Below are 13,429 nucleotides of genomic sequence, written 5' to 3' on the forward strand. Positions count from 1 at the left end.
GCCACGTTCAATGCCTGCGAGCCTATCAAGTCCGCCAGACGGCTCTCAAAACTCCGCCTGAACGCCCCGCCCCGCTACTGAAGTGCGATTGGATACACCTTAATCCCGCCTCCTCCGTTCGAAAATGGATCAGAACGGTGAGAGACAAGCTCGCTTTCGAATCACAGGGCGGAAAAGGCTTCGTGGCATCCGGGGAGGCAGGGGAGAAAGAAGAGCGACGGGGAAGTGTTGCCGTAGCAACCGTACGTTACCCTCGCAACTATGGTAACGGATTTCTAATGACGTCACCGCGTGGTCGTGTCCTTGTAGGTTGGATGAGGAAAGCCGGTAGAGGAGATGACGAAAGGAGTTTTGTTGCTGCAAATGCATAAATAAAAGGTTGCTTTTCAGAAGCCTAATTTTATTCATATATTCTTGTGTGTGTGTGTGTGTGTATATATATATATATATATATATATATATATATATATATATATATATATATATATATATATATATATATATATATATATATACACACACACACAAAAGAATATAAGAATAAAATTAGGCTTATACAAGGTTTAAATTATATATAATCTTGAAAAAATACATATTCATATATGTTATACAATGATTTTGCTTTCATTATTGGGTATATACAATTTATATACAATTATGTTATTAATAATACTTTTATTCTTACATTTTGCCCTTCCTTTGTTAGCTCAGGGAAGGAAAGATTAAATTAAAAATAGTTACACTAAATGTTGCAATATTCAATAAATAGCAATCCAATACAGTTAATTTAGGTATTAAAATTAAGTTAAACACTGCCTCTGCATTGTAATTAGATTCTTACTGAGGTGGGGGGAATTTTTTTTGCAGATAAATTGTTATATTTATTTTATTTATATTTGTATTTACTTTGATTTTTATTTTTCCGTAAACAGTTTTACCTTTCAACAACTCTGAGTCCTAGATGCCTGGGGAAAAGGCACACTTTTACATACTTTAAATAACTAAGATTGTTTAATATTCACTAAATAGTATTTCTGCAACTTGCGCCTATGAATTCAGCAATCGGTCTCACCGAAGTCAATGGGACTTACTCCCAAGTAAGAGCCTGTACATTTACTAGCCATGGTTAGTTAAATTTAGAGGAAAATACCATTTGGTCCAGTGAGAGTGTGAGGCCATAGCATCAATCATTCCTATTAGGGGAGCAACCTTTTCACTAATTTTGCAGGGCCTGCAAAATGGAGCTCTTCCACTAGGCATTTGGTTGAGGCCAGTTGATTTGACAACTACTGGGCCCTCAAAGAGCCTCCCCAGATATGCCCACCAAGGCTGTCTAGCCACTGTTTAAAATTTTCCAAAGATGGAGAATCCACCACCTCCCAAGGAAGCCTATTCCACTGAGAAACCGCTCTAACTGTCAGGAACTTCTTCCTGAGGTTTAGACAGAATTTCTTTTGAATTAATTTGGTTAATTCATTGGTTCCGGTCTGTCCCTCTGGGGCAAGAGAGAACAATTCTGCTCCATATGGCACCCTTTTAATGACCAAATGTTCTTGATCCAAATGACCAAATGTTCTTGATCCAAACCGTATTGCCCTATTTACTGGATGAGCCATCATGTTGATTTCATTTGACTTATGCTATGTAATCTGCTTTTCAGTCAGAAAGGTGGATGTAAATAAGGTCATCAATAAATAAAGCATTAACATGATCTATCGGGATTTACAACAGCCTTTCCCAAAGCTTTGCAACAAAGCAAGTGTGGGAAAGATAATAGAAAAGCCGCAGGGACCCTGATAGGTGTGTGAATGCACCACAGTGGCAAGAAAAAGACCCACTTCCCAAAAGCATTGCACCCTGGGGCAGGTAAATTGTGTCTCTATACCTTTTTGTCATGGAAGATCAACTCAAGAGGGCTTCTACTTAAAATAGCCATAGAAGAGCCAAAGCAAACATGATTGTGTCCTCGTGTACAACTCAAGGATGATGATGGCATTTTACAGACATTTTAAAATGCTGTGATTCAAATCAGCCACGTGGCAATTATAGCCTGTGTGCATTTTGAAGTCTGATCAACTCTACTAGCAGTTCAGAAGAATGAGCAATTTCTGATGGATGACATAAACCCCATGCCAGGTTTAACCTTAACAGTATACTTATATAGACGCAGGGATGCTGGCCTCCAGGTGGGGCTTGAGGATTCCTTGGAATTATAGCTCATCTCCAGATTAAAGAGATCAGTTACCTTGGAGAAAATGGCTGCTTTGCAGGGTAGACTCTATAGCATTATAGTCCTCTGAGGTCTCTCCCCTCCCAAAATCCTGGCCACTCTCAGCTCGACCCTCAAAGTCTCCAGCTATTTCCCAATTTAGAGCTGGCAACCCTACCTGGATGTACCCTAAGACGAAAGATGGTCACCCTCCTACATTCAATCAGTTTCTAAACAGATGTGAGATTGAACTGGGACTTCTTCACTTATTTTCTCCACTATAGTGTTTCTGCCCAAGAAAGAAACTTCTTGTGGTTTCAAGAAGATGCTTGGGAGCAGGAGAAGCCAGCTGCTCATAGATCCCCCCTGGAAGATGCAGAATTCAGCCTCTTCCTCAGCAGCTCTGACAGTCTTGATCTTTGCCTGTCTTTTCAAAGGTAGGTGTGAGGTGCAGAGATGAGAAAATTCTGGGGGGAAATTATATAAAAACAGCAAGTTGTGGAGAGGGACACGATAGAGGTTTCTAAAATTGCACATGGTGCATAGAACACTTGTTCTCCTGTGATGTGAGAAATCAGAGGAACCCAATGAGGTATGTGGGTGATAAATTCAGGATAGACAAAAGGAAGTGCTTTTTCGTTTAGTGAATAATTCATTGGTGACATTCACTGTCAGTAGAGGTAGATGGGGTTTAAAAGGAGGCCCTCCATAATCAGAGACAGTAAAACCCTGAAAGCCAGTGCTTGAGACTAATGTCAGGGAAGGCCTTGGGCTCTGTATCTTGTTGGTTGATCAAGGAGTTTGAACCCGAACCCCTATGGGTTCTCAGAACCAGTACACACAAGAAAACAATCCTTGTAAAAATATATGAAGATTTTTGAATAATTTTCAGAATAAAGATTCTACTCTACCAGAAAACTATAGACCAATCAGTCTCCTTTCTGTCATAGGAAAACTTTATGCCAAACAGCTATTAAACAACCTCCTCAAATGGATCTCTGAAAATAAGATCCTTGGCCCTGAACAAATTGGGTTTTGTGCAGGAAAGTCCACCCTAGACCACTGTGCCACCCTGACTCACTTAGTTAATAAATATAGCAGTAAAAACAGAGCCAAATTTTTTGCGGCTTTTTTGGATCTTAAGGGAGCATTTGACTCCATCCCCAGGGACTTGCTATGGAATAAGTTGGCTGATCTGAATATAGATAAAAGGTTACTTTTCCTAATAAGGAAACTATACTCACATACAAGCTGTCAGGTAAGACTTAACCCCCAAGAGAAACTATCACCAAAAATCATAATTAATAAGGGTGTTAAACAGGGCTGTATACTAGCACCCTTTTTATTTAACCTTTTTCTAAATGATTTAGCTCCATCGCTATTTACTGTAGATGGCCATTGCCCTAAACTCGGCTCTCTACATACTCCACTTTTACTTTATGCTGATGATGCTGTCATTATGTCTTGTTCACGAGTTGGACTAAAGCGCCTCCTCCATCAATGCTTTACATATTGTGAATCTAATAGACTCACACTGAATTATGAGAAGTCCAAAGTGCTAGTCTTTGCAAAGTCATGGAAACCTTTTAGCTGGAACATCCAAGGGAACATCATTGAGCAAGTTAGGCATTTTAAATACCTGGGTGTACACTTTCATTACAATGCGAGTTGGACTGTACACCGGAAGTACATAATAAACACTGCAAGGAACAGCGCTCAGGCTGTCGCCCGCTTCTTTTACACCAAGGGTAACCAATTTGTACCAGCAGCTCTCAAAGTTTTTAATGCTAAGTCATGCTCTCAGCTCCTCTATGGAATCCCTCTATGGATAAGTGCTTTCAACAATGCAGTTGAAAGCATTCAATCTTCCTTTTTGCGAGGAATTCTGGGCATCCCAAATTGTGTACCTTATGCTGCTCTCTGTTTGGAAACAAACCTAAGACTGCTGGAGACCAGGGCTTGGCTGCTTACTATTAAGTTTTGGCTGCGATTAGTCTTTAACTCTGATTCCGCCAGTTTCACTTCTCTAATGCTCTCAGAACTACAGACTTCCAACTGGTTTAATTATATTGAGCGGAAAATCCAAATGCTTGGCATCTCTTTGGATTCACTGGCCCTAGCACCTGCAACATCAATATATAAAACTATAAAACGCAGAATATTAGATGTCGAATTTCAAACATTGAATGAAGCAGCTAGAAAAACGTGCTCCCCACTTTTCCTGGGTATCTCTCCAGCACCTGATAAATTAGCATTCTATTTTTCCCATCTTGTTATTCCCCAACAACGCAGGGCTTTTATGCTTGCTAGGTTTAACATTCTCCCATCAGCAGTCATGGCGGGGAGATTCCAGAAGATCCCTTACATACAGAGACACTGCCCATGTAAACAAGGCTCTATAGAAACCATACAGCACGTTTTTTTTTACTGCCCTATATACAATGCCATTCGGGCTAAAGCTCTAGACCCACTCCTAGTTAACTGTATTGCCTACTCTGATAAATGTAAGGTACAGTTCCTTCTCTCCAATCAGGATCCAGATACAATTGATAAAGTGGCCAAATTCTTACAAATGGCAATTAAGCTGCGTGAATTTAAGAACTAATTGACTGGATTCTTTGTTTTATTTTTATGCCAATAAAGGTTGTTGTTGTTGTTGTTGAATAATTTTCAGAAATAGATTTATTTCTAGGCGGCATACAACTCTAAAATCATACAGCAAAAGAAAAAAAAAACCCTAGCTTAACTATCTAACACATTTGAAACCTGCATTAGATGGTGCACTATAAAGTCCCAAAGTCAAAGTCCGTAGCTTGCATCCTCTACGTTGCTGTCTGTTTCAATATAAGCATATCCAGGCTTTTAGTTCATGAGAATCCAATATGGCTTTTTTTCCCCCTCCAGGTCCTTAGTCCAATTATAGTTTTTTGGCCAGCTGGTATCAGGTGATGATGACAATCCAATCAGGACATGTTCTTACTGGAACCTTCTAGGAAGTTACCTCTCCTGATTCCCCACTCCCATCCCATGGACTGCAGTTTCTTATAAATACCGTATTTGCCGGCGTATAAGGCGACTGGGCGTATAAGATGACCCCCCAACATTTCCACTCAAAATATAGAGTTTGTTACATTACATTACAGTACTATGGGCCATTATGGGCAGCTAAGTCTATCCCAACTGAAGTGCACCCGGCGTATAGGACGACCCCCCCATTTGGAGGCATGTTTTTCAGGGGGGGAACGTAGTCTTATACGCCAGCAAATACTGTAAATGTTTATTTTTGTAGCCTGCCCTTACTAAAAAGCTCCTACTTGATGGGCTAAATGATAAATCCGACCAGGAAAAACTTGTGTTTTTGTTAAACGTAAAAGTTAAAGGTATCCCCTGTGCAAGCACCGAGTCATGTCTGACCCTTGGGGTGACGCCCTCCAGCGTTTTCATGGCAGACTCAATACGGGGTGGTTTGCCAGTGCCTTCCCCAGTCATTACCGTTTACCCCCCAGCAAGCAAGCTGGGTACTCATTTTACCGACCTCGGAAGGATGGAAGGCTGAGTCAACCTTGAGCCGGCTGCTGGGATCGAACTCCCAGCCTCATGGGCAAAGCTTTCAGACGGCTGTCTTACCACTCTGCACCACAAGAGGCTTTGTTTTTGTTAGCAGATACTAATTCATTTGTTTATAACAAAATGTCATTATTTGCCCTTGCAGCAAAGAAGGGCCAGAGTGGTGCTGTAGAGAGCAAGTACCCAGACAGGTGGACATATGTAGTCTGGAAATGTTTTTATGATGTTAAGTGATTGCTGTCTGAGATTGCACATTCTTTTTATTACTGATTTGAAATGTTTTAAATCCTTTTATATTTTCCTTTTGTATTGCAATGGCCTATGGCTACATGCAATAAAATCTGACTTGACTACTAAAAAGCTCCAGGCAGCTAACAGCACAAAATAGACAATCTATCAGTATAAAATGGTACAATAAAATCACAAACATACCTATAATATTATATAACAGCTGCAGTAAACTAATTTAAGCTGGGCAGAGGGCAGATCTTCACTCTAGCACAGCAGTGAGGTCAATATTCCTTGATCAGGGCCTCGACTATAGGTCTGGTGGGACAGCTGCATCTTGCAGGCCTGGTTAAACTGGTTAAGGTCTAATCAACTCTTGTGATTCTTCCAGAAGAAGAACTAGCAATATCAAAAGGACTCAACTAGCTATGCCTCAAACTTTTAAATCCCCAGGATGTAACATCTATTCAAGGTCCATCTCCCCATCCGAAATTTGGCTCTCAGACAACAAACATTAATCAAGCAGATTCCTCTACCTGTGGAATTGCAGACCAACCCAAGAAGCACATGACACCTATCATCAGACAGAATTTGAGCCAGAAATACACCATTCCCTCCATGCAACACCGGTCCTTCTGAACGTGCCACGCTTCCCATAAATAGTTTTTGGGCACCCCAGTTGAAGAGGGATGTAGACAAACTGGAGCGTGGCCAGAGGTGGGCAACAAAGATGGCAAGGGGTTTGGAGACCAAGACGTCTGAGGAAATGTTGGGGAAGCTTGGCCTGTTTAGTCTGGAGAGGAGACTACTGAGAGGGGATCTGATAACCATCTTCAAGTATTTAAAAGGCTGCCATGTAGAGGATGGAGCAGAGTTGTTCTCTCTTGCCCTGGAGGGATGGAATACGCTGGCAGGCAAACGCTGGCAGGGGCTCATGGGACGTAGTCCATGAACATATGGAGGACCACTGGTTGACTACCTCTGCTCTAAAGTACAGTTCTACCTGTAGAAGGGCCAAAGCAAAACAGAGCTTCACCACCCCTCTGCCTCATGCCAGCTAACGCCTGTCTTCTCCGACAGGTTTGCTCAGCCAGGAGTCGGAATACAAACTGAAGGTTCCTTCCTCTGTCTCCGTTCAGCGTGGCCTCTGCGTTCACATTCCCTGCAGTTTCACTTCCAGCATGAAGGACTCCGAGGTACCCTACGGTTACTGGTTCAAGAAAAATGACAGATACCTTCAGTATTTTGTCACCCGCAAGACCTACTTCACCGTTCCGGGTTATCTTGTGACCACCAACGACAAGCGGGCAGTCATGCAGAAGTCCGTGAAGGGCCGTTTTCGATTAATGGGCGAGCTGAAAAAGGGCAATTGCTCCTTCAGCATCCTCGATGCCAAACCGGAGGACGAAGGAGAGTACTACTTTCGGTTTGAGACCAACGAGAGGATGTATGGCTACAATATGGAGAACAGCAGAACTAGGTGGCCCCTTAAAGTTCTTGTGAAAGGCAAGGCTTTTGCTGTTTATTTATTTCCTGAATATTTAGTGGTCTCTTGTGCTGATGAGATGGAAACCTTAGATTGAAACAGGAAGCTCAAGTGCTTCGTACTTCTTGTCCCACATCCTGGTCGTGTTTGAAATACCCGTTTCTCATCTCCTAATGCAGGAACAAAGCCTCCCTACTCAAGAACGTGTATCTTTTGGGAGGCTTTCAGAAACCAGATAGGCAAAGCACTTGTACTTCTTCTTCCCGCTGCATCATTCTTTGAGTGGGGGAAACGGGGCTCAGCCCATGGGGATTTGGCCAGAAATAGAAAGGGGCAGGTGCTGCATTTGACCAAAATGATCATAGAAGATGTGTCTCTGAACAGAAAAAGAGCTAGTCAGGGCCCTCAGCTAAACAATGTCAAAGGGGATTCAGGGGTATTAGCCGTGTTTGCCTGAAGCAGCAGGACAAACCTTGAGCCCAATGGCCCCTTTAAGAACAACAAAGTTTTATTCAAGGGATAAGCTTTTGTGTGCATGCATACTCCGTCAGATACAGATGGTGTGTATCTGAGGAGGTGTGCTTGCACGTGAAAGCTTTGGGAACAAGCCAATGTGCAAACATATTTAAGCTGATCCTGCATGAAGCAATGGATTGGACTAGATGGCCTATAGCAGTGGTCCCCAACCTCTTTATCGCCGGGGACCATTCACCGGGGACCACTCAACGCATTTTACTGAGGCCCGGTGGGGGGGGTAGTTTACTCCTCTACTCTCAACCACTGCCCTAACGCTCTCTGATCGCTATGGTAATGTTTAAACATCCCTTCAAAATAAGATACAGACACGCGACAACAATGAACATAAGGAACATTTTATTTTCCTGGAAATTTTAACTCATGACAATGACAAATCAATGGGAACCCTGAGCTTGTTTCTCTGCAACGAGATAGTCCCATCTGGGAGTGATGGGAGGCAATGACACCCGAAGTGTGTTTTAAAGGGCCAGGGGGGATGAAGTAAAGGGCCGGGGGGAGAAGACGTCCTTCGGGCAATTAGTCGAAGGACCACATGTGGTCCGCAGCCCACAGGTTGGGGTTCGCTAGCCTATAGGGCCCCTCTCAACTCTGTGATCAGGCATTCTAGAATCATAGAACCATAGAGTTGGAAGGGGCCAGATAGGCCATCTTGTCCAACCCCTTGCCCAATGCAGGATCAGCCTAAAGCATCCAGGACAAGGGTTTATCTGGCCACTGCTTGAAGACCGCCAGGGAGGGGGAGCTACCCACCTCCTTAGGCAACCCATTCCACTGTTGAATTAGACTCATAGACTGGTGACCTTGGAGTTCTTGGCTTCTTGTGGGTTGATCACATTCTCTGAGCCTGACCTACTTTAACAAAGATTCAAGTGGGTAGCCTTATTGGTCTGAATCAGCAGAACACATTTAGAGTCCAGGGGCACCTTTAGAAGAAGATAATTGGTTCTTATGTGCCGCTTTTCTCTACCCAAAGGATTCTCAAAGCGGCTTACAGTCGCCTTCCCTTTCCTCTCCCCACAACAGACACCCTATGAAGTCGGTGAGGTTGAGAGAGCCCTGATATTCCTGAAGAAGAGTTGGTTCTTATATGCACCTTCCCTCTCCTCTTCCCACAAAAGACACCCGTGAGAGAGGTGGGGCTGAGATAGTCCTGATATTACTATTCGATCAGAACAGCTTTATCAGTGCTGTGGCAAGCCCCAGGTCACCCAGCTGGCTGCATATGGAGGAGTGGGGAATCAAACCCGACTCGCCAGAATAGAGTCTGCACTCTTAACCACTACACCAAGACCAACAAAGTTTTATTCAATGTCTGAGCTTCCATCACGCACACTTCCTCAGAGACAATGTCATGGATTGGAAGTAATCAGTTCATACTTATAGGCAGAGTGTGAGGGTAAATTAATATACAGCGTTGGGCTGTTGGTCTTAAAGGTGCCACTGGACTCTAAATTTGTTCTACTTTAATGAAGTTGTGGTTGTTAAGATAAAGTGGGAGAGAGGAGAACAGTGTTGTAATCCATGTTGGGTCTGTATTGAGGAGTAAAGTGGAGTTGAAACTCAAATAGAAAAGATTGACTGACTGACTGACTGACTGACTGATTGTTGACTTATTGGCCACCACTCCTAGCAAACCGGCTTGTGGCAGGTTACAAAATAGATTCCAATAAAAAAAAATCAATAAAAGCCCCATTAAAACCCAATTGAAATACACAACATAATAGCAACATGGCGGTAAAATAACTGAGAGCCAGTTTGGTGTCATGGTTAGGAGTGTGGACTTCTAATCTGGCGAGCCGGGTTTGATTCTGCACTTCCCCACATGCAACCAGCTGGGTGACCTTGGGCTCCCCACGGCACTGATAAAACTGTTCTGACCAAGCAGGAATATCAGGGCTCTCTCAACCTCACCCAACTCACAGGGTGCCTGTTGTGGGGAGAGAAAAGGGAAGGAGATTGTAAGCCGTTTTTTGGGTAGAGAGAAACGGCATATAAGAACCAACGCTGCTGCTGCTGCTGCTGCTGCTGCTGCTGCTGCTGCTGCTGCTGCTGCTGCTGCTGCTGCTGCTGCTGCTGCTGCTTCTTCTTCTTCTTCTTCTTCTTCTTCTTCTTCTTCTTCTTCTTCTTCTTCTTCTTCTTCTTCTTCTTCTTCTTCTTCTTCTTCTTCTTCTTCTTCTTCTTCTTCTTCTTCTTCTTCTTCTTCTTCTTCTTCTTCTTCTTCTTCTTCTTCTTCTTCTTCTTCTTCTTCTTCTTCTTCTTCTTCTTCTTCTTCTTCTTCTTCTTCTTCTTCTTCTTCTTCTTCTTCTTCTTCTTCTTCTTCTTCTTCTTCTTCTTCTTCTTCTTCTTACCTCATCCTATGATGGTACTCCCACCTAGAGGGCATCAGTAATGCAATAACTGATCACCACATGGGATGTCACAGAATTGGTAATGAGTGTCTTCTGTGGGGTGGCCCACCAGATCTATGCCCTAAACTAGCCTCATCCATAGATATATCACCCATAATACTTATCATATCCTGCTCCCAGTCAGTCCCCAGTGTACTTTCCTTTAATTCCCGTCTGGGGATTTTTTTTTCTTCTTTCCACTTTGCTCAGAATTGACGGAAAAACCACAGATTCGGAATAACTCTGCAGTGCTTCATGGGAAGGAAGTTGTTTTTACCTGCTTGGCACCAGGGCCCTGCTTTAAGATGAAGATGAAAATTTTGTGGACCACTGTTCTGTTGGACTATAGAACATTTCCATGGAGTCAGCAGCACAGCAATGGGAGCTGGACCTATGGCTCCGACTTAGTCTTCACGCCGTCCACGGAAGACCAGGGCAAATGGCTCACCTGCCGGGTCTGGTACCCGAATATAAGAAAACGAGTTTCGAACACCATCTTTCTGGACGTTTCTGGTGAGTAGCTTCCTTCATTTTGTTGGGTGTCTTTTGTGTAAAAGTGCCAGAGTTAATGTAGAAACGATGAGACCAGACAAGGCAGTATTGAAGTATATAAAAATACTATTTTACTGGAATTATCATGGTAGGGAATGCTGGAAGGTAAAACAAGAAAAATACAGCTTGGTGTAGTGCAGGGGTAGTCAAACTGCGGCCCTCCAGATGTCCATGGATTACAATTCCCAGGAGCCCCTGCCAGCATTTGCTGGCAGGGGCTCCTGGGAATTGTAGTCCATGGACATCTGGAGGGCCGCAGTTTGACTACCCCTGGTGTAGTGGTTAGGAGTGTGGACTTCTAGTCTGGCAAGCCGGGTTTGATTCCCCACTCCTCCCCCACATGCAGCCAGCTGGGTGACCTTGGGCTGTCCACAGCACTGATAAAGCTGTTCTGACCGAGCAGTGATATCAGGGCTCTCCCAGCTCCACCTCCCTCATAGGGTGTCTGATGTGGGGAGAGGAAAGGGAAGGCAAACGTAAGCCGCTTTGAGACTCCTTCGGGTAGAGAAAAGCAGCATATCAGGACCAATTCTCTTCTTCTTTAGTAATATCAGGGCTCTCTCAGCCCCATCTCCCTCACAGGGGGTCTGTTGTGGGGAGAGGAAAGGGAAGGCAAATGTAAGCCGCTTTGAGACTCCTTCGGGTAGAGAAAAACGGCATGTAAGAACCAATCCTCTTCTTCAGTAACCCTCAGCGACCCTTAGGTAGGTCAGATTCAGTCGTGTAAGGAGGGTGTGTGTGTGGGGGGGCAGTGGATGTTGTTAGGTTGGTTAGCCTCAAGCAAATGCCTGCTGGAGGAGCTCTTGCTAAAAGACAGAAAGTCTGACATGTTTTATATTGCCTTTCGTATACATGTATCTGCTTATTGGATGTGGAGGTAGCCCAGGCTAGGCTGATGCACTCAGAGTTCGCATGATTTGTATTTGGATGGGAAACCTGCAAGGAATCCCAAGGGCGTGACACAGAAACACGCAGTGGCAAACCATCTCTGAACTTCTCTTACCTTGAAAATCCTGAGGTCACTCTCAATCACCAATGACTTAGCTGCATTTTCCACTACCAGCAATGAACGTAGACTCTGTGGATCTGAGGAAATGAGCTCTGATTCACAAATGCTCCTGGCAGAAATGAATTTTGTTGACGTTTGAGCTGTCTTGGAGCTCCCGTCTTATCTTTCTCCATGAAAGGTCACCATTTCTTTTCCCACCAGATCTGTATCTGTCTCCCCTCCTCTTATTCCTTCCAGCTCCCCTTCCCAGTGTCCTCAACATTCTCCTATTTCTGTTTCAGATCTGTCTGATTCAGGCAAGACGATGATGGCGAATGTACCACACTGGCATCTGGGTGAGATGTGTTGCTCTACATACTTCCGCAAACCCTTACCCACCCAAGCCCCCCCCCCAAGCTATGATTCCCCAATGTTTTTCACTGGGAACATTCATTCATTCATTCATTCAATTGTGGGATACATATAGAATGTTATACATTAACAGTGACAACAATATATCAACATTCCCAAAAATAAATTTCACAGGTTGCCACGATGAACTCATTAAACCATTTCAATAGAATGACTTTAACAAAGCCCCGAGGGAGGTCAGAAACATTCAAATCATGGAGGATATGATTTGAAGAGGGATTCACATTCACATTCAAAGGGCTGACACGGACGTCAGCAACAGTGCACAAATGTCACCGGGTCAATGTTTTCTCATTACAGCAGGCCCCAAGGAGTTTTTTTTTACTTCGGTGACCCTCTTCCTGATTGTCCTGTACCTTTTCAAGTAAGTACTCCCCTGCCCATCCTGTTGGGTCCTTTGGCTGAAAAGCTGAATAGCAATGAAAGACAAACCAACATTGCAATAAGAATTTCTCCAGATCTGCCATAAACCTTCAGGCATGTGCAGCCTTTGTGGCTAATGACTCTTTTTTTCTCTTAAAATTGCAGGCTTGTGTTTTGTTTCCTGCTGTTTCTCTCGATCTTTTGGCTGTTCAACTGGAGGGAGCTATCATTGAGAGGGGAGTAGGAGATGAGGATGATGCCGACCAGATGGGTCTAGCACTGTTCCTTTGTTCACGGAATGCAAGAACATCTCATAAGAGTTTTTAAAAAAATAAAGTGATATTAAAAACCATGTTAACAGGAAAGCAGAATGCCAACATCAGTGTACAATGTTCAGTCAAACGAATGAAGGGAGGCTGTGAGGCGGGAAAGAGGCGAGCACCTGAGGCGGCTGCCTTCTGGGCTGAAGAATGTTCACACACACACACACACACATACACACACACCGACACAAACCCCTCTCCTGTGAGTTCTTCAAACCCCAAAATGGGATAAAGGAGAAAACTCGAGCTTCAGGCGAAGGACGGGTTGTAGATTACTTAGTACAGGGGTAGTCAACCTGTGGCCCTCCAGATGTCCATGGACTACAATTCCCATGAGCCCCTGCCAGCATTCGCTGG

At 43.8% G+C, this 13,429-nt stretch overlaps 1 protein-coding gene across 7 annotated transcripts; it reads left to right on the forward strand.

Moving 5' to 3' along the window:
- The first annotated feature begins 5 nt into the window (after nucleotides 1-5).
- On the forward strand, nucleotides 6-13,101 carry LOC143837271 (sialic acid-binding Ig-like lectin 13). 7 transcript variants are annotated; one of them, XM_077336895.1, is made up of 8 exons: nucleotides 288-378; nucleotides 1,030-1,097; nucleotides 2,494-2,646; nucleotides 7,085-7,510; nucleotides 10,625-10,927; nucleotides 12,257-12,310; nucleotides 12,687-12,750; nucleotides 12,915-13,101. In XM_077336895.1, coding segments are annotated over exons 2-8 (1,080 nt in total). In that variant the 5' UTR covers nucleotides 288-378; nucleotides 1,030-1,096; the 3' UTR covers nucleotides 12,994-13,101. The 7 variants fall into 7 exon arrangements, with proteins under 7 accessions (XP_077193009.1, XP_077193012.1, XP_077193011.1 ...); XM_077336891.1 differs by lacking the exon at nucleotides 288-378 and adding an exon at nucleotides 563-634; XM_077336892.1 differs by lacking the exon at nucleotides 288-378 and adding an exon at nucleotides 563-634 and having other exon boundaries at nucleotides 12,690-12,750.
- The last annotated feature ends 328 nt before the right edge of the window (nucleotides 13,102-13,429 follow it).

Source organism: Paroedura picta, chromosome 5, assembly GCF_049243985.1.
Source record: "Paroedura picta isolate Pp20150507F chromosome 5, Ppicta_v3.0, whole genome shotgun sequence".
NCBI classification, from domain to species: domain Eukaryota; kingdom Metazoa; phylum Chordata; class Lepidosauria; order Squamata; family Gekkonidae; genus Paroedura; species Paroedura picta.